General features: G+C 46.0%; 1 protein-coding gene across 1 annotated transcript in view; it reads left to right on the top strand.

The window, feature by feature from the left end:
* EHMT1 (euchromatic histone lysine methyltransferase 1) overlaps positions 1 to 24,706 on the top strand; it is a gene marked incomplete at both ends in the record, with an annotated part of 188,790 nt that overhangs the window by 133,628 nt on the left and 30,456 nt on the right. The window contains 6 exons of the mRNA XM_080709450.1: positions 1,345 to 1,488; positions 2,924 to 3,150; positions 4,734 to 4,907; positions 5,996 to 6,078; positions 7,127 to 7,233; positions 16,199 to 16,321. Of these exons, the coding sequence (XP_080565576.1) occupies positions 1,345 to 1,488; positions 2,924 to 3,150; positions 4,734 to 4,907; positions 5,996 to 6,078; positions 7,127 to 7,233; positions 16,199 to 16,321 (858 nt within the window). The remainder of the gene's footprint in view (positions 1 to 1,344; positions 1,489 to 2,923; positions 3,151 to 4,733; positions 4,908 to 5,995; positions 6,079 to 7,126; positions 7,234 to 16,198; positions 16,322 to 24,706) is intronic.

Below are 24,706 nucleotides of genomic sequence, written 5' to 3'. Positions count from 1 at the left end.
CCTATGACTTGAATTTTCCCTACTTTTGTGTGCTGTTGGAGATTAAACCCAGGGCATTCTACCTCTGAGCCACACCCCCATCCAGCCTCTTTTTTTTTTTTTTTTTTTTGAAACAGAGAATCTCACTAAGTTGTGAAGGGCCTCACTAAGTAGCTGAGGCTAGCTGTGAACCTATGATCCTAGCAAGACCCTGTTTTAAATAAAAAATAAATTAAAAAGGCAGGGGATATAGCTCAGAATGCCTTGGGGTTCAGTTCCCAGTACCACAAAAAGAAAGAAACCACACCAACTCCTGGATGAGTCTAATACAGTTCTGGGTAGCTACTACTGAAGCCCTCATTGGTCTGGAGGTCATGTATGCATCTGAAGAATGTCCTTCCCCTGCACAGTGGGCCAATTGGTTATTGAAACTGTTCTGTCTTTCTGGGTATATTCCTATGCACTTAATTTACTTCTTCAGACAAAGTCATAAGACTATGTTTTGTAAGCTATTTGATTCCTATTTGGGAAGAATTAAGTGCTAAGTCCTTTTACAGAAACCAGGGCTGCTGCTACAAGTGCTGAAGACTAGCCTGGTGACCGTTGCTGGAAGGGACGGGGCATCTGTGTTGCGTTCTCTGAGCACTTCGTCATTTGTTTAGGGCCTTTGTAGCAGTTCTCTTGTGGATTGTTACTCAAGTTGGTTTTTTTTCTTTTTCTACTGGCTCCAGAGTGCTTTACCTGTAAACCAGTACCTTTTGTCTGAGTAGCAAAGTCACCCGTCCTCAAGTGCTTTGTCGTATGCAGAAGCTTCTCAGCTGTCCTCGCCTGTGAGTGGCCTCTACTCCTGACCTCCGGCTGTTCTTGTAACTGGTCCTTTTGGGAGCGCCAGGCCCCTCGCTGTCAGGCAGACCCAGGAGCCTTTGCTCCCTTTCATTCCACACTTCTCCACTGTGACCCAGTGTTGGGATGCCCCCTGCCCTGGAGCACTCAGGAGTTCACTTGCCATTCCCTGATGCCTCCGTAAGGGCCTGGGCTACCCTGCCTGGCGTGCACATGTTGTTCTTCAGTATGCAGCCCAACCTTCCTCTCACCCTCAAGTTTTTTTCAGTTTCTGCCTGAAGCCCTTAGTTCTCTGTCTGTGGTCGCCTGGCTGTCGTCTGCCACAAGCTGTGGGAGATGTGGCCTTCCTTCTCAGGGTCTCCAGAGCTGACATGTGTGCTGCAGGTGCTCCTCCTAAGACTCAGAGCTCATGCAGTCATCTTACATTGTTGAGTGCCTCCCACGCGGGGCCATGCTCCAGGGCCCATGGGCAGAAAGCTGTCCCTTTACAGCTGTCGTTGACCCAGCCTTGTCTGGTTGCAGTTGGGCCGTTGCACAAACAGCGTGGTCAAGTACGAGTTGATGCGTCCGTCCAACAAGGCACCGCTCCTGGTGCTGTGTGAGGACCATCGGGGCCGCATGGTGAAGCACCAGTGCTGTCCTGGCTGCGGCTACTTCTGCACCGCGGTAAGAGTTCAGCCTGCCTGGCGGCCTTTTGTGTTCTCTTCGTAGATTCAGCCCAGTCCCAAGACCGGGCCCACCTCGAGGAGGTCTCCAGGGCTCCACGAGCCCCTCACCAGAGCTTTTTTTGTTTTGTTTTGTTTTTTCGGTTTTTTGTTTTTTGTTTTTTGTTTTGTTTTGTTGAACTGAGGGTTGAACCCGGGGGAGTTCTATCTCTAACCTACACGCCCAGCCCTATTTTTACTCTTAATTTTGAAACAAGGTCTCACTAAGTTGCGGAGGGTATAACTAAGTACCTGAGGCTGGCTGTGAACCCGTGATCCTCCGGTCTCAGCCTCCCAGATCCTGGGATTACAAGCATGTATCACCGTGCCCGGCTCCCCATGGCTCTTGAGCTTGATGCTGCCCCTCCCCCTCCCTTGCTGTGCCTTGTGAGCTCCTGAGGAGAGGAGAACCACGCCGTCACCCTCTGCTGCGCCCTCATCTGCTGTCCTTAGGGTCTTGTCTTCAGCAGCTCCCTTCATCAGACATTTGTACTCTCCCTCCCGTGCCCCAGGCCTCCAGAACAGGCTCCTTTACCCACAGCTTCAGGTTCTGCAGGCCTCCAGAACAGGCTCCTTTACCCACAGCTTCAGGTTCTGCAGATGCCTGCCAGCCGCTGCAACCTGGGCCAGGAGCTTTTACTCCATGGCTTGTCTTTGGATGTAACACTTTGTGCCTTTCCCAGCGTCAGATACACTTTTGGTTTTGTTTTTTCCCCCCTTTCTTTCATATACAGATTGAATCCAGGGACATTATACCTCTGAACCACACCCCTATCCTATTTTATATTTTATTTTGAAACAGGGTCTCAATACGATGCTGAGGCTGGCCTCAAACCTGCATTCTCTTGTCTCAGTCTCCCAAGTACTGGAGAATAGGTGTGCACCACTGTGTCCAGAAAATACCATTTTGTTGTCCTGAGAAAGAGCTTTTTCCCACTTCCTCCGGCCTCTAGCTTTCTGTAAGCACAGCAGTTCTTGCTGGTGCTGGTCTGCCTCAGGCCCTCCAGATGCCAGTATTATCTCCTGCACTCTCTGACCTCAGTTTCTTGTTCTGCCTGCCTGCTTAGCCCTACAGAATGTGGCCCTGTCAGAGGTCCTTAGAGCAGTCTTCTCGTAAAGGTTCTTCTCAAGTGAGCATTTCTGCACACAAAGCCCCAGCCATCTTGGTTGCAGGCTGGGGGCCCTGAGGTGGCCTCTGCAGCCTCTGCTCCCTCTGCACGTGGTGGGCGTGTGCTGGGCTCTTGGCAGACACACCATTCTTGCTTCTCACCAGCAGTGATGAGCCAAGATGAAGCTCACCTGCTTTTCACATGTCAGAACTGACTGGTTCAGTAGAGCTCTGGTTTTTCGAATGCTGGGCCCAGTTTTTAAGAATGAGTTTTACCTTTCCATTCTAGGGTAATTTCATGGAATGTCAGCCCGAGAGCAGCGTCTCTCATCGCTTCCACAAGGACTGTGCCTCTCGAGTCAACAATGCCAGCTATTGTCCCCACTGTGGGGAGGAGACCTCCAAGGCCAAAGAGGTGACCATAGCAAAGGCAGACACAACCTCCACAGTGACGCCGGTCCCCGGACAGGAGAAGAGCCTGGTCACCGAGGGCAGGGCCGACACCACCACGGGCAGGTACTTGGCGGAGCACGCTGCATGCTCACCGCAGTGTCCGGGCAGAAGGGGCTCTCTTCCGTTGGTGTTTTTTTCTGCTGCTTTATCCAGAGGACTCAGCCAGCTCTGATGCTCATGATTTCTGGCACGTAGGGAACACTGGCGTTCATTTATTGCCACGTGTACGTGGCTTTCTTCCGTTTAGGGCTCGTAGATTCACTTGCTTATTTTGAGCCACTTCCACACTTCCTTGGTTGGTGTGTCCTTAGAGTGTTCTGTCGCTAGCGTAGTGCCTGAAGTATGTCAGCTGCCTTAGGCTGCTCCTGCTGCGCTCCTTGGCAGCAGGGTTGCAGCTCTCGCTGGAGACGGTAGAACAGTCTGAAAGAGCAAAAAGTATCCCCACAACTAATAGAATCACCTTTCTGAAAAGAACTCAGTAGAAGTAGATGAAAGCCCCACACACACACCAGTACTGGTGATTTAACCCAGGGGCATTCTAACTTTGAGCTATACCCTCATCTGTTTTTATTTTTATTTTGAAACAGACTCTCACCAGGTCGCTAATGAGAGTCTTGCTAAGTTGATGAGGCTGGTCTCAAACCTGCAATCCTCCTGTCTCAGCCTCCCAAGTATTGGGATTATAGGTGTGTGCGACCATGCCCGGGCTGGTTATTTTATTATTTTATTTTTTTGGTGGTACTGGGAATTGAACCCAGGAGCATTCTACCTTTGAGCCACACCTTTAGCCCTATTTCTATTCTTTATTTTGAAACAGGGTCTCACTAAGTAGCTGAAGCTGGCCATGAACCTGTGATCTTCCTGTCTCAGCCTTCCAAGTACTGGCTAGTAAGTTTTTAGAGCTGACAGAGGGCAGCAGCCATTTGTTCCACTAGCCATATCCTGGTAGAAAGGAGGTGATGAAGCCAATTGTGGCGGTATATACCTGTAATCCCAGTACTTGGGAGGCTGAGACAGGAGGATCACAAGTTCAAGAACAGCCTCAGCAGTGTAGTGAGACTCTCAGTAACCTAGTGAGACCCTATTTCAAAACTAAACCCCCTTAAAAAAAAAGAGGTTATGAAGAGATCCTCTCAAAATGGCAACAAAAGCCACAGCCACCCAGCAGAAAAGAGGAAGCAGAGCTGAGTAAGTGTCACTGATAAAAAACAAAACTACTTTGAAGGTCATTTGAAGACTCAAATTGTTGATACCTCAAAACTCTAGCGTGGAAAGGTGTGTGATCCTTATTATTAATCTATAAACTTGATATTCGTTGAATACCACTTCCAGTGGGGTCTCCTATTGGGGGGGTAGTAGGCAGGATAGGTGCCTCCTGAAGCCTTCATAGGAGCAGGCGTAAGCGCCTGCCCTGGGAGCCCAGACCTGCCCCTGACCTTTGAGCAGTGCCTTTCCCAGGACAGAGGGTTCTGGATTCCTGGCTGTCATGCTCGGAACTGAGCAGGTAGCCAGGGGCTAGCTCTTGTCTTGCGGGGAGCAGCATGCGTGGACAGGAGGAATAAGTCCTGTTTGATACTTGAGTGGTTCCATGGGAAGGGAGTTTTTTCAAATGCTAAAACCAACGTTTCAATGATTTCCTCCCAAAGCACTGCTGGAGCCCCACTTTCTGAGGACGACAAGCCACAAAGCGCAGCTCCCCCCGTGCCCGAGGGCTTTGATCCCACAGGTCCAGCCGGGCTCCTGAGGCCAACCTCTGGCCTTTCCCAGGGGCCTGGGAAGGAAACCTTGGAAAGCGCTCTGATTGCTCTGGATTCCGAAAAGTAAGAGCTGGTCTGTGTTTCAGAGATGACTCGAGATGACTCTTCAGTGCCTTGCCCCAGGGCTGCTAGTGCTTTTCAGCTTTTGGAGTGGCACTGTTGGTCAGAACAAATCATGTGTCTTTACACTGTGTGGGGAAAATTTTCCAAGTTACGGTCCTCTTCATCATGCTAGAAAAAGTGGTGAGGCCCTTGAAGTCCTAAGCAAGGACCGTCCTGGGAGCTCCATAGATGGACCTGGGAGCTGCCCAAAGCTGACTCTGCTGCTGCCGCTCCATCCCGAGTCCCAGCCCTGCAGTGTAGGTGCATCTGTCGCCAGCCTCCTGGCCTTCGGGGCTCCCACGTCCTCCCTCCCTGGGGATGGCCACATCCTCCTCAGGGAGACAGACCAACCCATTGCATTGTGTCCACTCTTTCCCTGGATCCCGGAAAAGCAGCACATTCACTTTTCTGCCTTACCAAAAAATCTTGGTGTTGACAGATTCCTCCTGTCCCTCTTCCTCTCTCTGGATGGCTTCTCCCTCAGCTCTGTCTGCATCTGCCTCCAACCTGGTCTCTGAGCCTGTTCTTACATTTCCATAGTCCCTGCCCACCAACCAGGTCCCAAATTGTTTCTGACTGCAGCCTCTCCTCATCCCCTTAGTTTAATTAAGATTTAACAACTTAGTGATTTTAAGTTTCATAGCAAAAAGCCCACATCCTCAGTGCTCAGTGTCCCAGGCCCTTTCCTTACTGCGGGAGGTTAACTGGTGAGTGCAGGATGGCTGTGGTCACCCCTGAGACTGAGCTGCACACAGCCTTGTCGTTGCTGTGTTCAGTGCAAGTCAGTGGTACCTCTGGGCCTCCCTCACTCCTGCAAGGCAGTGGCTCACCTGCACCTTGGGTGGGCTCTCACCACCTTGTGCAGAAGTCTTAAGGCATGAGCCATGAGTGAGAAGATGGTTGCTTATTTGTTGTTTGCCTGCGGGATGCCTCAAGACTGACCGGTTTGGTGCACGTAACCTTGAGGGACTGGCAGGTAGCTATCAAGCTCCCAGCTTTGCAGGCACAACCCAGGCCCATGCTGATTGCTGTCTTCTGCTTTCCCACAGACCCAAGAAGCTTCGCTTCCACCCAAAGCAGCTGTACTTCTCTGCCAGGCAGGGTGAACTACAGAAGGTGCTCCTCATGCTGGGTGAGTCACCTGCAGGGCAGTTGTGGGCACCAGAAGGAGCAGGTCGTGGCCTCTTGGTTACTCCTTTTCTCCTGAGCCCCATCTTACTATTTTTATGTTTATAATTCTCTGATTCCTCTGTAGCGAAATTCGGTGCCCACTGGTATTCGGCCTGTTTATGGTCTTGATGCTCACCTCCTCAGGGCAATAGGAATACTCTCTATGCATTTCCATTTCTCATTTTTAAAATGGAATCAGGTAGGTTACTATTAAATAAAGCAGAACCTAAGATGCCTAAAAAGTAACAGGAGCGCAAGGGGCCTTTTGTTATGTGTGGCAAGAAAGGAGCTGCGGCATCCTTGCTGGTGGGAGTAGTGCTGGTAGAGTGTCCCTATGGGATGGATGCCGTGTTCAGGAACTGGCACCTTATAACAGATGACTCTCCTGCCCACAATGTGTTTGTCAGAGCTGGTCCAGTGCAGCTTGATCTCTAAGTGCATAGCTCTAGGTTTGATCTCTGAAATACATCTTCTGTTGCCTGACAGCAATTCATGAAAGAAACTAAATAGTTTGCTCTGAAAACAGGTTTAATTTTGACCAAATGGCAATGGTATTCATCACCCTCCTACACTTCACACAGTTCTAAATTGCTTCACTGATGTGTGTTTGGGCTCTCTGCCTAATGCCTGGACAAATGTCTAAGCCCTTAGTCTTGGGGCCTCCGTGCTGGGCTTGCCCTTGTCGGCACCCTCGCTGGCCTAGGGGAGGCCGAGACCAGCAATGTACAGAAGCAGAGATCCCCAGCGAGGGCAGCGAGGAGGTGAGTGGTTACCGTTGGCTGCCTTCGATGACAGACCGTCTGCTCGACTCGTGCAGCGAGCGCGTGTCCTTACTCTTGTGCGTGGAGGTGGGTCTGGCCAGAGTGAGGTGCCGGGTTCTGACCTGGCAAAGAGTTGGCCGCTCATCTTGAGGAGGTGGCCCCCACGTGGGTATCACCACTGTTAGGAGCACCCAGGCGTGCTTCGGTGGCTGCACCTGACATGATGATTAAAACTGCGTTTGTTCACAGTTGATGGAATCGACCCCAACTTCAAAATGGAGCACCAGAATAAGCGCTGCCCACTGCATGCCGCAGCAGAGGCCGGCCACGCGGACATCTGCCACATGCTGGTCCAGGTTCGAGGCGCGGCTCTTCTAGACCTCTTTCCTGCTATCCTCCCTGTTTACTGAGTGACGTGGCAACAGGATCTAGTGCAGCTGTGACCTCAGTGGTGCTGCAAGCTGTTCCAGGAAGCAGCCTCCTGTGTCCCCAGGACCACACTGCTATGTGGCTGTGGCTTGGCTTGTTTAGTTTTATATGGTTTTTTTTTGGTTATTGTTGTTGTTGTTTTGTTTGTTTGTTTGTTTGTTTTTGCAGTACTAAGGATGGAACCCAGGGGCATTCTACCTCTGAGCTATACCCCCAGTCCTAATTTTTATTCTTTATTTTGAAACAGGGTCTCACTAAGTTGCAGAGGGCCTCACTAAGCAGCTGAGGCTGTCCGTGAACCTGGATCCTCCTGTCTCAGCCTCCCAGGTGCTGGGATCACAAGTGTGCGCTGCCACACCCGGCTCTAGTTTTATGTTTTAATATTACTGACCTCCTGCTGCAGAAGATGAGGGTTTACTCCAGCCCAGACCTTCCTTCCCGGATCCTGCCCACTGGTTGTTTCCGTCTCACTGTTCAAATCCTGTCCACAGTTTGCTCTCTGTGATCATGTAGGAGGATGTGTGAAAGCTGGGTGTGGGATACACCTGCAATCCTAGTGCTTGGGAGACTCAGGCGGTTGGGTTGCAGGTTCAAGGACAGCCTCAGCAGTGTGGTGAGACTCAGCAACCTCCAGAGACCCTTTCCCACCAGAAAAAGGGCTAGAGATGCAGCTTGGAAGTAGAGTGCTCCTGGGTTCAATCTCCATCATCACAAAAAGAAGAAAAGAGTTTGTAAGGAGATACAATTGTTTTAGTTGAGCACATAGCAAATTGTACATATTTCTGGGGTACTTGGTAATGTCTCCATACAGGGCTGTAATGTATAGTGATCCGATCAGGTTAATTGGTGTTTGCATCATTTCAGACAGTTACCATTTCTTTGTGTTGAACATCCGAAATCTTCTCTGCTAGCAATTTTGAAATATTAGTTGTGCCAGTTGTGATCACTTTACTGTGCTGAATAGCAGCAGAGGTCATCCCCCTGGCCAGCTGCTCCACTCTACCCGTCGGCCATGTCCTCTTCACCCTTCCTATTCCACACTTTCCCACCCTCTGGCAACCACTATTCTACTCTTGGACTCCATATCCAAGTAAGAACATGCAGGGCTTGTTTTGGTGTGTCAGACTAGCTTTACCTGACATAACGCCCACATCATGCTTTTGCACATGGCAGTATTTTATTCTTCTTTATAGCTGGATAATATTCCATTATGGATACGCACCACATTTTTTATCCACTCATCTGTTGAAGAACAGTTAGATCATTCCACATCGTGACTATTTTGAACTATGCTGTAATAAACATGCCAGATCAGACGTCTCTTCAACGTACTGTATCCCTTTCCTTTGAGTATTTACTTCGGAGTGGGATGCTGGGTCATATGGTAGTTCTATTTCTAGTTTTTTTTTTCTTCTTCTTCTTCTTCTTCTTCTTTTTTTTTTTTTTTTTGCGGTATTGGGGATTGAACCCAGGGGCATTCTACCTCCAAGTTACACTCCACACCTGTTTTAATTCTTTATTTTGAAACAGGTCTCACTGAATTGTAGAGGGCCTCACTGAGTAGGTAAGGTTGGTCTCGAACCTGTGATCCTCCTGACTCAACCTCCCAAGTACTGGGATTACAAGGGCACACCACCACACCTGGCTGTTTCTAGTGTTTTTGAGAAACCCCTATACTATTTCCATATGGCTGTACTAATTTACATTCCCACCAAGAACATATGAGAATTCCCCTTTCTCCACATCCCCATCAGAATTTGTTTTCTTTTTTATCTTTTTGAAAATAGCCTTTTTACTGGGATGAGAGGACGCATTGTAATTTTAATTTGCACTTCCTTGATGACTAGGAGCTGAGGGTCTTGTCATATACTGGTGGCCATTTATATATCTTCTCTTGAGAACTACCTGGGTCATTGGTTGAGCTCCTTTATATTCTTTTGCATGTGTGTTCAGTACTGGGGATTGAACCCAGGGGCATTCTACCTCAGAGCTACACTCCTGGCCCTATTTCATTCTGAAATGGGGTCTCACTAATTAGCTGAGGCTGTCCTTGAACCTGCGGTCATCCTGTCCTAGCCTACACCGGAGCTAGAGGCGTGGGTACCACACCAGCTTCGGTCACCTGGTGTTCTGGAAATCGATCCCTTGGGAGAATAGTCTGCATACATTTTCTTCCATCGGTTGTCTCCTGTTACTTCCTCTGTTGTGTACACGTTTTTGGTTTAATCTAGTGTCATTTTGCCACTTCGTTTGTTTCCTGTGCTTTTGGGGTCATACTCAAAAAATTTTTGCCAAGACCAGTATAATGAAACGGTTCCTTCTCTGTTGTCTCTGGCAGATTCATGATTTCCCGCACTGCTTATTCAAAAGGCTCTTTGCCAGGCGTGGCGGCGCACGCTTGTAATCTCAGCATTTGGGAGGCTGAGACTGGAAGATCACGGTAGGCGGACAGCCTCAGCTACTTAGCAAGGCGTCCTTCACAACTCAGTGAGACCCTGTTTCAAAAAATAAAAAATAAAATACTAAAAAATAGGGCTGAGGTATAGCTCGAAGGTAGAATGCCCCTGGGTTCCACCCCCAGTACCACAAGAAAGATAAGTAAACAAAAAAACAAAAGGTTGTCTGTTGTCAGTGTGTTCTCTTGATGCCTCTTTCAGAAAACAGTTGAATGTAAAGATGGGGATTTTTTCCCCCCAAGTTCTTTTTTTTTTTTTTTTTTTTTTTTTTGGTACTGGGGATGGAGCCCAGGGGCATTCTACCTCCGAGCTGTATTCCCAGCCCTATTTTTTATCCTTTATTTTGAAACCGGGTCTCACTGAGTTGCAGAGGGCCTTGCTAAGTAGCTAAGGCTGTCCTCAAACCGCGATCCGCCTGTCTCAGCCTCCCAAATGCTGGGATTACAAGCATGTACCACCATACCTGGCTCCCCAAATTCTTTATTCTGGATTCTCCATTGGTCTATGTGTCTTTTTATTACAAGCACCGTGCTATTTTGGATACTATGGCATTGTAGATTTTTTTTGGGGGGAGGGGGAGATACTGGGTATTGAACCCGGGGGCATTCTACTTCTGGCCTCCACCTCTAACTTTTGAAGCAGGGTCTCTTGCTGAGGCTGGCCTCAAATCTGTGATCTTCCTGTCCTAGTCTCCCAGGTACTAGGATTACAGATGTGTGCACCTGGCTTGGTTTATATGTTTTGAATTCAGGTATTGGGATCCTACCAGCTTTATCCTTTTTGCTCAAGATTGCTTTGACTATTTGGGGTCTTTTGTAGTTTTGTATGTTTTTTGTTTTGTTTTTGGTTTTTTTGTGTGTGCATGTATGGTACCAGGGATGGAACCCAGGGACATTCTACCTCTGAGCTATACCCCCAGCCCTATTTTTTGTTCTTTATTTTTAAACAGGGTCTCACTGCCGGGCGTGTTGGTGCACACTTGTAATCCCAGCACTTGGGAGGTGGAGACAGGAGGATCGCACAGGTTCGAAGCCAACCGCGCTGGCTTAAGAGACCCTGTTTCCAAATTTAAAAAAAAAAAAAAAAAAAAAAAAAAAAAAAAATATATATATATATATATATATATATATATATATATATATATATATATATATAATAGGTCTGGGAGTGTAGCCCAGAGGTAGAAGGGCTTCCAGGAACCCCAGTACCACACACACAAAAAAACAGGGTCTCACTGAATTGCAAAGGGCCTCACTAAGTAGCTGAGGCTGTCCGTGAACTGCGATCCTCCCATCTCAGCCTCCCGAATGCTGGGATTACAAGTGTGCGCCACCATGTCCAGCTTGTGTTTCGTGTGAATTTTAAGAATATTGTCTTTAATTTCCATGAAGAATGTCACTGGTATTTTGATAGGAATTGCACTGAATCTATAAAGTGCTTTTGGGTTAGTATTCTAACAGTGTTCTTCCAATCCATGCACATTGGAGGTCTTTCCACTCTTTTGTATCCTCTTCATTTTCTTTTATCAGTGAAATAGAGATCCTTCATCTGTTTAATAAAACTTATTCCTAGATCTTTTGGTAGTTATTGTGAATGGGGTTGCTTTTTTATTTCTTTTTCAACAATATCATTATTAGTGTATTAAAAAAACAAGAAATATATGTGTTGGTTGTATATTCAGCAACCCTACTGATTTTATGTATTAGCTCTAACCAGTTTTTGGTGGGATCTTTAGGCTCTTTTCTATATAAGGTCATGTCTTCTGCAAACAGGATAATTTGACTGCCCCTTTCCCGTTTGGATGCTCTATATTGTTCTCTTGTCTACTGCTCTAGCGGAAACTCCCAGTGCTGTATTGAATAAGAGTGGTGGTAGTAAACACCCTTGCCTTGTTCCTGATGCCAAGTCCTTACTTGCTACTATGCCAGATACGGGTTTATTGTATACGCCCTCGATTGTGCCAAGATACGTTCCCTGCATACCTAATTTGTCGGTGTTCATTATGAAGGAACATTCCATTTCATCAAGCGTGTACTTTGTAGCTGTTGAGGGTCAGGTTTTGTGTGCTATTGTATTGATATGGCGTGGTGCTTTTATTTATTGCACATGTTGAGCCACCTTGCATCCCTAGGATGAATCCCACTTGATCGTGGTTAATGATTTGTTTTTTAAATTGGTGGTGCTGGGGGTTGAACACCGGGGCATTCTACCTCAAAGCTACATCCCCAGCCATTTTTTAATTTTTTATTTGGAAACAGGGTCTTGCTAAGTTGAGAGCCTCGCTACGTTGCCAAGGCTGGCTTCAAACCTATGATCCTCCTGTCTCAGCCTCCCAAGTACTAGGTATTACAGGCGTGCACCACCATACCTGGCTTACTGATCTTTTTGATGTGCTCTTGGATTCAAGTGGCGCGTGTGGGGGCTGGCCAGGTGAGATCCAACACCTAGCTGGTGAGAGCAGTGCCCCTTGCCATCTTTGCCATGGCTGTGGCTTATGCAGTGTCATCCTGGGCAGTTTGTGAGCCTGAAGGTATTGTGAAATAAATTGTTATTATTTGGGGAGCCCTAACACAACTCACTTGGTTCTCAGCCCAACACATGACCTGATCCCAGCTACAGAGCTTACTATTGCTTATCTTAGAAAGCCTTTTTTTTTTTTTTTTTTGATATGTGCATTGTTTTCCCTTCAAGCCTAAGCAGTTTAACTCGGATTTTCTAGAAAAGGAACAGAATAGGTTCAGTTCTAGTTTTCACCAAATCCAGGGACATTATTTCTCTGAGTTTTAGCATTTGTTGAATGTCTCCCACCGCCCCCACCTCCACATGCCACTTTTGGGGCGAGGACCCCGGGGAAAACTAACACTGTCAAGGGTTCTTATATCGAGCTGACTTTTGGCCCTCCTATCTACTCGGTTTATGGTACAGGTGATTAAACCCAGGGGCATTCTACATCCGAGCTACTACAGCCCTATTTTATTTTATTTTATTTTATTTTATTTTTTTGGTGGTACTGGGGTTCCTGGAAATCCTTCTACCTCCAGGCTACACTCCCAGACCTGTTTTATACTTTTTTATTTTTGGAAACGGGTCTCTTAAGCCAGCGTGGCTGGATTCCAACCTGCGCGATCCTCCTGTCTCCACCTCCCGAGCGTGGGGATTACAAGCGTGCGCCACCACACCCAGCTGACCTATTTTATTTTTACTTTGAAACAGGGTCTCACTAGGATGATACAAGTCTCACTATGTGCTAAAAATGTCCTCGAACCTGCAATCCTCCTGTCTCAGCCTCCTAAGCCCTGGATAATAAGCATGGGCCACCATGCTTGGTTTCTGCGTGGTTTTGAGCTGAGTGTCTTCTAACTGAATAGAATCCCATGCGCATGTTGGATGTCTTTCCACCTTAGTTCTTCCTAAGAGACCTTGTTGGAGCCTCTGTGGGCCCCCCCCCAATCCCCAGATGTGTCCATTGATCTGCTACGTGCACTATTTGGACTGGATGTGCCAGAGATAAATGAAGGAAGGATGCCCTCCTCAGTGCAATCTATCCGTCGCGCCTTGGGTGCTCAGCAGCCTCCTGGTCAGGGCTTTTGCCCTGAGCAGCACGGACACAGAACATCCCAGCACTGCCACAGAGCCAGCCCCAGCCTCTTCTCAGCGCTGTGTGTGAGCGTGGCCTGATTCCTGAGTTGAGAGGCTCTGAGGGCTCACCACAGAAGGACTTTTGTGTCTGAGTTACCTGTTTGCCTGCCCTGTGTGCCGGTAGGCTTCTTCCCACTGACAGAAGTATACCCGCTAAGGCGGCTTCTACCTCTATCTACTCCTCATCTTGCCTCTGCCTTGGTGTCTCTTTGTTCTGAGTGATTGTCTTACAGGGCCTGGTAGATCCGTAGAGGGGCTGCATCCTTGGTCTGCAGTTTCCACGGTGCTTGTGACTTCCTCTGTCTCCTGTTCCCTCTCTGTCACTCAAAAAGACAGCTGATGAACATTCACTTGTTTCTGATTTTTGCTACTTAAAACTGCACTGAGCAAGCCAAGCGTGGTGGGCACGCTTGTCATCCCAGCATTTGGGAGGCTGAGACAAGAGGATGGTGGTTTGCAGACAGCCTCCGCTACTTAGTGAGGCCCTTTGCAACTTAATGAGACCCTGTTTCAAAATAAAGAATAAAAAACAGCGTTGGGGGTGTCGCTTGGAGGTAGAATACCCCTGAGTTACATCCCCTGTACCACACACACACACACACACACACACACACACACACACACACACAGCACTGAGCTGGGCATGGTGGTGCATGGTTTAATCCCAGTACCTTGGAGGCTGAGACAGAAGGGTCAGAGGTTTGTGGCTGGCCTCAGCAACTTATCAAGGCCCTCTGCAGCTGAGTTTGAGCCTATTTCAAAATAAAAAATAAATTAGCTGGGGGTGTAGCTCAAAAGTTCAGTGCCTCTGTGTTCAGTCTCCTCTCTCCCTCTTCCCCCATATGTATATATGTATGGCACACACGTGTGCACATACAACAGAACTAATGTCCTGGTACATACTGAATGTGCCGTGCTGTGAAACACAAAACGTACCCTCTTGGTGTGTTGTGCCCTTGTCCTAGGCGAGGTTTGGGCCAGCACTGTGGATCGCCCCAGTTGTAGGATAATTTTGGTGTGCGCCCTGCTGGGCATGTTGTGGGATCCCTCCTGGAAGCTACGTTGCTCTGTACTACCCTGCTTCATGGAAATTCCATTAGTCACCTGGCGGGCCTTCATTTTGTTCTTTCCCGTTTTTTACTGCGTCATCTGGATGTTCTCAAAGGTTTCTGTGTTTTCCTGGGTGATGATCAATGTCTCCCCGGAGGGTCTGGATTGCTGTGGATCCGAGAAGGGTCTCTGCTATGCGTGGAACCTGCACTGCCTGGCTCTGCGGTCAGACAAGCCTTCCCAAAACCAGTGCCCAATTCCCAGGAAAGCCCCGGTCCTCTCCCATCCCTACGTCTGCCCGGGTCACCAGCCCTGTTGTGTCCACAGTTCTGTGCTGGTGCTGCCCAGCTTGGGGGCCAGCCCTTGTTCTGCCTGGCGTGCAGCATGCCAGGACTGGCCTTTCCATGCCTTGGGACTTCTGTGTTGGAGTCAGCCCTGTTTCTGCCTCGTTGCTCTGATGTTTGTTCTCTGGCCCCACCTGTGGGCCTGCAGTTCTAACTCCTGAGGGGCACCTGAAAAGAGCCGCAGATCCCTTCCAGAGCCCTGGTGCAGCTGACAGCCCTCTAACTACACCTCGCTCCACACATATCCTTTTCTCATCCTGTGCAGAAATTCCTTACTTGATTGAGTTAATTCTGTTTTTAAATTGCTGATAGAAAAATACTATTCACTTTATTTCATAATAAAGTTTTATCTTACGAATATACATTAGCTCTTTGTTAGTCTGAGAATTTGAATGGTTTCCTGTGTGGAATAAGGTTTTAGCTGCCAATAGCTGATTGATTGATTGATTTTGTGGTACTGGGTATGGAACCTGGGGACATTCTCCCTCTGAGCTACACCCTCAGACCTATTTTGTATTCTTTATTTTGAAACAGGGCTTCACTAAGTTCCAAAGGGCCTCACTAAGTAGCCGAGGCTGGCTGTGAACCTGTGATCCTCCTGTTTTAGCCTTCCAAGTACTGGGATTACAAATATGTGTCACCGCGCCAGGCGTATTTCTCTTTTTATTTTGAAACAGGGTCTCTCTAGGTTGATGAGAGTCTCACTACTTGCTAAGGCTGTCCTCGAACCTGTGGTCTCTTTTTTAGCCTCCCAAGTACTGAGATTGCAAATACGTGCCACCACGCCTGACTCCAAACAGCTGATTCACTCTTGGCAACATGACCAGTGTTTTTCTACAGGCGTTACCTTTGTGTACCTGCTAATTCATTAGTCTCTCAAGTTTCTTAACTTCATTGGAAAAATTAGAAGTAGCTTCAAAGTTCATTTCACTGGAAGTTACTTTGGGTTCTGTTTATTTTTTTTAGTTGAACTGGCCAGAGAAGTAAGCAGCATAGCCAACACGTTGGAATGCCATTGTCCCCTCCACACCCTCTTCCCTGAATCCCCTTCAAGCCCTCTTCTCAAGATTCCCTCCCCACACTTTTCCCTGAGGCCCCTCTGTGTTCACTTGCCTGCTTTAAAGGCTCAAAGAACTTTCTCGTTTCTAAAGGTGTTGTCACACTACTGTGCTGTGAACATTTCCTATCAGATTAATTTAGAAATTAAATCTAGCAAAAGTATTTTTCTTGCACTAGAACTTTACAGTTGTATCTTGAATATAATTTCTGAAAGCTATGAAGACATAGTTGGTCAGCAAAATAGCTTTAATATCTTTTTTCGAATGTCGAAGCATCCAAGTCCTGTGTGTGGTAGGGCTGAAGCAGCTTCTCTTCCACATGCCTGAACTGTCCTGTCTCCCTAGGCGGGCGCCAATATTGACACCTGCTCAGAAGACCAGAGGACCCCACTGATGGAAGCTGCAGAAAACAACCATTTGGACGCAGTGAAGTACCTCATCAAGGCCGGGGCGCAGGTGGACCCAAAGGTACCCTTGTCGTGTGCATATTCCTGTTTCATGGGTAGGTTTTCCAAGAAGGTGAACAAGTGGCAGTTCCTCCTGGAACACCTTCAGGAACCTTCAGGCAGCCCTCTCACATTGGCCCAGTGGTCCAGAAGTAAGTTTTCATCTTACATGGTCACCTGCTTTCTTAGTAAAAACCCCCAGTGAGCACCAGGTTTGCTGTGCTGCAGAAGCTTTCCACTTCTTCCTTCAGTGTACTCTTTCTCTTCTGCCTTCTACCCAGAGCAACTAGGCAACAAATAGTAGGGAAATAGATTGAAAGGGAAGATGTCAAGTTTCTGTTCACAGATGATGTGATCTTATATGTAAAAAAACTCTAAAGATCCCACAGAAATATTGTTAGAGCTGATAGACTAATTTAGCAAAGTAGTAAGATACAAAATCAACACACAAAAATCAGTTATGTTTCTGTATACTTACTGTTTGTTATCTAGAAATGAGATTAAGAAAATAATTACATTTATAGTATCATCAAAATGAATAAAATACTTAGGAATATGTTTAACTAAGCAGACAAAAAAAATGTACATTGAAAACTACAAACCATTGCCGAAAGTAATTAAAGACACAAATACATGAAGACACCCCATGTTTATAGATTAGAAGACATAAAATAGTTAAAATGAAAATATTACCTGAAGTGATCTGCAGATTGCATGTAGTCCTTGTCAAAATCCCAGCATGCTGGGCGTGGTGGCGCACGCTTGTAATCCCTGCACTTGGGAGGCAGAGACAGGAGGATCGATCAGGTTCGAAGCCAGCCACTCTGGCTTAGGAGACCCTGTTTCCAAATTAAAAAAAAAAAAAAAAAAAAAAATATATATATATATATATATATATATATATATATATATATATATATGTCTGGGAGTGTAACGCGGAGGTAGAAGGGTTTCCAGGAACCCCAGTACCACCAAAAACAAAACAAAACAACAACAACAAAAAAAAAAATCCCAGCAGTCTTTTCTGAAAATATAGAAAAATCCATCCTAAAGTTTATGTAGAATCTCAGGGAACTTCAAGCAGCCAAATAATTTTTTGGGGAAAAATTGGAGAATTTACACATTCTGATTTCAAAACTTAACAAAGCTACAGTAATGAAAACAGTGTGGTACTGGCATAAAGACAGAAATACAAGCACTTGAAATGGAAGAGAGAGCCCCAAAATAAAGCCTCACTCTGTGTGGTCAAGTGACCTTTATCAGGGTACAAACAAAGAACACTAATGGATAAAAGAGGCAGTGCTGGGAGAACCCAGGATCCACACCTGAAGAGTGCAGCTGCCTCCCAACACCACATGCAGCAGCGAGTGTGAAGTGGAGCGAACAGCTAGCTCTAGGAGCTAAAACTATTCACATTTTGGAAGAAAACATGAGGAATAAGTTTTAAGACATTGGATTTGGCAAATATTTCTTGAATATGACATCAAAAGTACAGAGAATAAAGGAAAAAAAGATAAACTTTATTTAACTTAAAAACTTATAACCAGAGGACTTCCGGGAAGATGGCGACCGAGAAAAGCGGGGCTTAAGAGCCCCGCTAACAACCAATCTCCATTACCACAAAATCAGCGCCTTTCATAGCCAGAAAACACCATCACCAGAGAAACAAAAAAATCACCAGGCTCCAGAGAGAAAGCGGACTGAGAACAGATTTCAGAGTCACAGAGGAGATACACCGGCCTCACGCCCGAGGACGCGGCAGCAGCGCCATACTGCCGGCGGCAGCGGCGAATTCACCAGACGTCCACAGCAAGCCGAGGTGAGCCGCTGCGGAACAGCCAGGCGGGATTTCTCGCCGCAGGTAAAATCTAAAGCTCCCAGTGGCTGGGCTCAGCACACGCTGCAGGGATTCAGAGTGGAAATCAAAACCAAGAAGAAATACGCCATCCTCACGGCCGAGGGCGTAGCAGCGGCGCCATATTGCCACTGGCGGCAGCAGCAGCAAATTCACCGAGTCCAGTACAGCTACATCTGAGTACTCAAGAACAGTGAGTCAAATTGCGGGCCACAGAGGAGAAATCCCAGTACTGTACTCCCTGGGACTTGACCCAGTTGGGGGAGTGGCGGTGGCAGAGATATCACACCGTAGGAGAACGTGCAACCTGGCACCCCCCACAGTCTAAAGCAGCCTCTATCGACTCTCTGGGTCGGAGACTCTGTGATACAACCCAGTAAAGGAGTAGTGGGGTCTGAGATACTACTGACTCGAGATCCAGAACACCTTAAGTGAAGTCATAGTGACCCAAGGGAAAAAGCCAGAGAAGGCACAAACTTCCAAAATCATGGGAAAGAGGAATAACAATGGAGCAATGAATGCCCACAACCCCACAACATCAGAACCCGATAAAACAGAAAATCAGAGATTTCTAGAAGATCAAATCAGGAAAATAACTGTAGAAATAATAGAGGTGCTTCGAAAAGAACTCAGAGAGAGCCAAAAAGAGATAAAGGATGCAATTAATGAAGTAAAGGCCTCAATTCAAAGCACAAACAACCGATTAGACCACATGGAGAATAGAATCTCGCTCTTAGAAGATGATCATTCCAAAAATGAACGCATAGTTTCTGATCTAGAAAAAAATATCCGACAGCAGGAATCTGACATTGAAGAAATATGGGTCCATTTTAAGAGAGCTAACCTAAGAATAATTGGAATAGAGGAGGGAAAAGAAAGTGAAACCAAAGGGATCAACATTCTCTTCAAGGAAGTAATAGCAGAAAATTTTCCAAACATAGAGCAAGAGGTTGATACACAGGTCCAGGAAACTTATAGAACTCCCTTTAGACAGGATCGGAGAAGAGGGTCCCCACGCCACATAATTGTCAAAATGACCACTGTGGAAGCCAAGCAGAGAATCTTAAAGGCAACAAAAACAAAGGGCCAAGTGACATTCAGAGGCAAACCAATTAGAATCACTCCAGACTTCCCAAACCAAGTCATGAGAGCCAGAAGGGCTTGGAGTAACATATTCCAAACTCTGAAAGAAAACAACTTCCAGCCAAAAATTTCCTACCCAGCAAAACTTTCTATCAAATTAGATGGAAAAATAAGAAGCTTCCATGACAAACACAAACTGAAGGAATTTATGTCTTTAAAACCAGCGCTAGAGAAAATACTCAGAGAGTAACTACAAAGAAGAAATAGGTAACACACACCAGAACCAGAGAAACAAGAGTTTCCATCCAACAGACAACTAAGATTGGTTATCTGTGGAGATTCATTACTTATGTTAGTCTTTTATCTATTTCTAAATTGTATTGTTTGCCTTTATTGTTGTTAATTTTTAGGATTTCTAGTTGGAATATTAATATACCTTCAGATATAGCATTTGGAAATATTTTATCCCATGCTATTAGTAACTGTTAACTCTGTTTACATTGTCCTGGGATATATAATATTTTTTTTATTTTTTAGAGAGTTTGTATACTCTTCTGTTGCCTGTGACATTGAAATCATATCCAAGAAATCACTGCCAATTTCAATGTTGTGAGGTTTTATGACCCAGATTTTCTTCTAAAAGTTTATAGTCTTAAGATTTATATTTAGGTCTTTTATCTATTTTGAGTTAATATTTGTATATGGGATTAGGTAAGGGTCCAACTTTATTCTTTTCCATGTAATTATTATGTTTCAACAATATTTAGTTAAAAGATTATTATTTCCACCACCAAATGTTTGTGGAAACCTTGTCAAAAATAACTTGACAAGCCGGGCGTGGTGGCGCACGCTTGTAATCCCTGCGCTTGGGAGGCGGAGACAGGAGGATCGCGCAGGTTTGAAGCCAGCCGTGCTGGCGTTATAGACCCTGTTTCAAAAATATAAAATAGGTCTGGGAGTGTAGCCCGGAGGAAGAAGGGCTTCCAGGAACCCCAGTACCACCAAAAAAAAAAAAAAAAAAAACTTGACAATATAGGGAAGAATTTAGCTCTAGGCTTTTAGTTAGCTCCAATGGTTTATATATCTGCCTTTAGAATAGTACTACACTGTTTCAATTATTGTAGCTTTATATGGTTTGAAAGCAGAAAATATATATCTTCTAGCTTTGTTCTTTTTCAAGATCGTTTTGGGTATCTAGAGTCCATATTCCATATTAGGATAGATTTTTTTTCTGAAAAATAAATATATAAATATATGATAGTTTCACCTAAAAAAAAGAAAAAAAATATTCTCTGGTAAGAAAGAAAGTAAAAAGAAATATTGAAATGTTATCTTTAATTCATCAAAAGCTTGGTATCAGACAAATGAAACTGTTATGTGAGATTATTATTTTTAATTTTGGATAAATTGCTGTAATTCTAGATGTCAACCACTAAGCCAAGCATGGGAGGGAGGGATGGGGAGAGAATGGGGTGGGGATCGGGTGGGGGCTGACTGGGCGATGTGTGCATGTATGTCTACAAAAGTTTGTATCCCACTATGATGTATGAATACAGTGCACCAATAAAAAAAATTAAAAAAAAAAACTTATAACCAAAGACAATATGAAGGGAGTAAAAAGACAGCCCACAAGGTGAAGAAAATATTTCCCAATGCTATATCTGATGAGGAGTTTCTTTCTAGAGTATGTAAAGCAGTCTTACATCTCAACAGCTGAACACCAAACAGTCCAATTCAAACATGAGCCACGGGCTTGAATAGCCATTCCTACCAAGAAAATAGACCAGTGGCCAGCTCACAGAGGAAAAGGTGCTCGGCACTCTTAGTCATCAGGAAATGCAAATCAGACCACAGCCAGATGCCACTTTGGACCACCAGGACGCCGTCATCTGAAAACTGGACAGCGAGCGCTGCTGAGGATGCGGAAAGACTGGCACTCCGTGCGCGTGGCTGGTAGGAACATAAGACGCGGTGGTCCTCCATTCACTAACAGAGAATTACCATGGGATTCAGCAGTTCCACCCCTAGGTATATACCCAAAGGGAGAAAAAAAAGCCCAAGGATCTTTGAACAGCAGTGTTCATTTCAGCACTACTCACGACGGCTAGAGACAGATAGAACCCGGTGTTCATCAGTAGATGAGTGAGCAACGTGGGGTCCATCCACACAGTGCAAAGCTACGTAGCCATAAAGGACCACAGCACCCACACTGTGGCATGGTGAGCCTTGGCGACATAAAGTGAAAGAGCCAGAGGCAAAAGGACCAGGGCCTCGGGGTCCTGCCGCCGGATCAGCCGGAGAGGCGGCTCCAGAGGTGGAGCGCAGGCGAGCACTCCCAGAGGCTGCAAGCAGGGAGCATGTTGCTTAATGGTCATAAAGGTGTTGCTGGGCGGAATGAAAGTTTTGATGTTTGTATTACACCATTGTAAAAGTAATGGTGCCACTGAATTGTCTACTTACACGTGGCTAAAATGGCAGATGTTATGTTAAATATCACCACAGTAACCAATTTGAAAGCAGGTTTTGGGGTGTACGTAGCTCCATGGTAGAATGGGTGCCTAATGTGCATGAGGCCCTGGGTTCAGTCCCCAGCACTACAAAAACTAAAATTGAAAGTAGTCTTAGTCTTTTACATTAATACTCTTTTTTTTTTTTTTTTTTTTGGTACTGGAAATGGAACCCAAGGGCTTTCTACCTCCGAGCTATACTCCCAGACCTATTTTATATTTTATTTGGAAACAGGGTCTCACTCAGTTGCCGAGAGCCTCACTAAGTAGCTGAGGCTGGCTTCGAACCCGTGCAATCCTCCTGTCCCAGCCTCCCAAGCGCGGGGATCACAAGCGTGCGCCACCACGCCCGGCGACCCATTTATATTTTATTTGGAAACAGGGACTCACTAAGTTGCTGACAGCCTCACTAAGTAGCTGAGGCTGGCGTCGAACCTCTGGGATCCTCCTGTCTCAATTTCCCAAGCGCGGGGATTACAAGCGTGCGCCACCACGCCTGGCTAATACTCATTTTTTTCCCCACAAAAAAGTGACCATACTCTCTATACTAACTTCTCAATTCCTTTTTTCAAGTCAGATTTTCATTGTTTGTCACTAGTTGTTATTTTATAGTATCACTTCAAATGGCTGCATTGGTACTTAACAATATTATATCAGTTTTTAGTCAGATTTGTGTACTAAGATGTATCTTATTTGTAAGTGATGCTTCAGTAAATTTTTTTATAGCTAAATGTTGCCTGTGTTTGATTTCTTTTAGACAGATTTCTGGGTGTGGAATTGCTGTGTAAAAATAAACATTTTAGCAAGTGTGGTGGTGCACATTCAGAGGTGGTAGGGTGCCCCTGGTTCAATTCCTAGTACTACACACACGCCACACACACACACACACACACACACACACTCAGAGGTAGGGTGCCCCTGGTTCAATTCCTAGTACTACACACACGCCACACACACACACACACACACACACACACACACACACACACACACACACATTCAGAGGTAGGGTGCCCCTGGTTCAATTCCTAGTACTACACACACACACATTCAGAGGTAGGGTGCCCCTGGTTCAATTCCTAGTACTACACACACACACACACACACACACACACACACACCCCAGACACATTTTAAAAGCATTTTAATGCTTTCTAAATTGTTCTAGGAGTGTCTGAGCACAGCGTTACCAATGCTGTCTATCAGAGATTTTTTCAGAGTTAACATTCTTTTTTTTTCGGGTCTGGGGATGGAACCCAAGGGGCATTTGACCTCCAAGCTACACCCCCTGCCCTATTTTCTATTCTTTATTTTGAAACCGGGTCTCACTGAGTTACAGAGGGCCTCACTAAGTAGCTGAGGCTGTTCACGAACCACGATCCTCTGGTCTCAGTCTCCTGAATGCTGTGATTACAAGCGCGCACCACCACACCTGGCCAGAGTTAACAATTTGATATGCAAAAGTGTTTTTTTTAAACTATTTTAATGTGCTCTTACTTTTATGATATAGTTGTTCACATGTGTTAAAACTACTTTTTCAAGTTTGTGTTTAGTCCTTGTTTGGTTTTCAGTGTTTTTGGAGATGCAGAAGCCATCAGTTTTCTATAAGTCTAGGTAGTTTAGCGCTCCTTTCCGCTGTGGTGAGGGCATGCCCACCACATTGACCCTGTCCCATGCCAGGCCCAGCTTCCCACTCTCAGGAGGAGCTGGAGCTCAAGCAGATAAGGACATGGTGGAGGGTTCTCACGGCACTCCTGGAGCAGCTGGAACCTATGGGGTGAGCGATTGAAGGGATCTGGGAGGCTCCTGTGACAGGTGGCTGAGGTGAGGAACTCACAGGTGAGCTTCACGGCAGATGGCCACAGCAGGAGAAAGGGAAGGTGGAAAGGAAGACTCAGCTGTTGACAGTATTCAATACACAAAGCATCGCAGGACATCATCTGCTGTCCAGCGTGTGGTTGGAGCCTCAGAAAAAGAGAACCCAGCAGAAAAAATGTTGAAGAATTGATGGTCATAAGTTTCCCAAATTTGGAGAAAAGTGGTAATCGGTAATCTATGGATCTAAGAAATAGCAAATCCGGAGCAAGGTAAATGCAGAGAACACCTGAGCACATCATGCCTGAACTGTTGGAGCTAAAATAAAGAAAATCCTAAAAGTGCCAGAGAAAAACTGCATGTCACACATAGCAGACACCAGTGTGAAATACTGCTCGTTTCTCCTCTCAACAACAAGGCCCAGATGGCAGAAAGACAGTCTTCTTATGCTGAAGCAAAGAAACCAAAAAAGGAAATGCCAGCCCAGAGTGCTGTACCCAGCAGAAGGACCCTTTAAAAGTGAGATGAAGCGGGGTGCACTGGAACATGCTGGTAATCGCAGTACTTGGGAGGCTGAGACAGGAGAACTGCAGGTTTGAGGCTGGCCTTGGCAATTTAACAAGACCTTCAGTAATTAATGAGAGTAAAAAATATAACGGGGCTGGAAGTATATCTGGGAGGTAGAATACACTGTGCATGCGTGCATATGTGGTTGCACATGTTCATGCACACACAGATAAAACCTATGCAGATAAGGAGAGCAAGTAAGATTCATCAGCATGTTTATACTAAAAGGAATACTGAAGCCAGGAGGAAAAGGACCCTGGGGAAGGAATGGGAAGCACGAATGCACGCACACCCACAGGTGTGAAGCTGTTCTCTTTTCGGTGTCTTAAACCCCAAGAGGCTGTTTATTAAAAGCAGTGATAACGTAAGATGGAGCTTATACAAATTCAGAAAGTGACATGCATGGCAACAGTGACAGGAAGGCGTGTGTAAATGACCTGCTTTCCTGTGAAGGTGCTGTGGGAGAAGGTGCCGTATTATCTAAGTAGACTGATGAGGAGAGTACCTTACGGGAGGAGCGAGTGGAGGGAGTCAGTATGGAACGCCGAGAAGTGGTTTGTCAGCTAAAGAGCGGGAGGAG

This window comes from Muscardinus avellanarius, assembly GCF_963383645.1.
Source record: "Muscardinus avellanarius genome assembly, chromosome: 13".
In the NCBI taxonomy this organism is placed as follows: domain Eukaryota; kingdom Metazoa; phylum Chordata; class Mammalia; order Rodentia; family Gliridae; genus Muscardinus; species Muscardinus avellanarius.
Note: the sequence above shows the minus strand (reverse complement) of the source record. Positions and strands in the feature narration are given on the sequence as shown.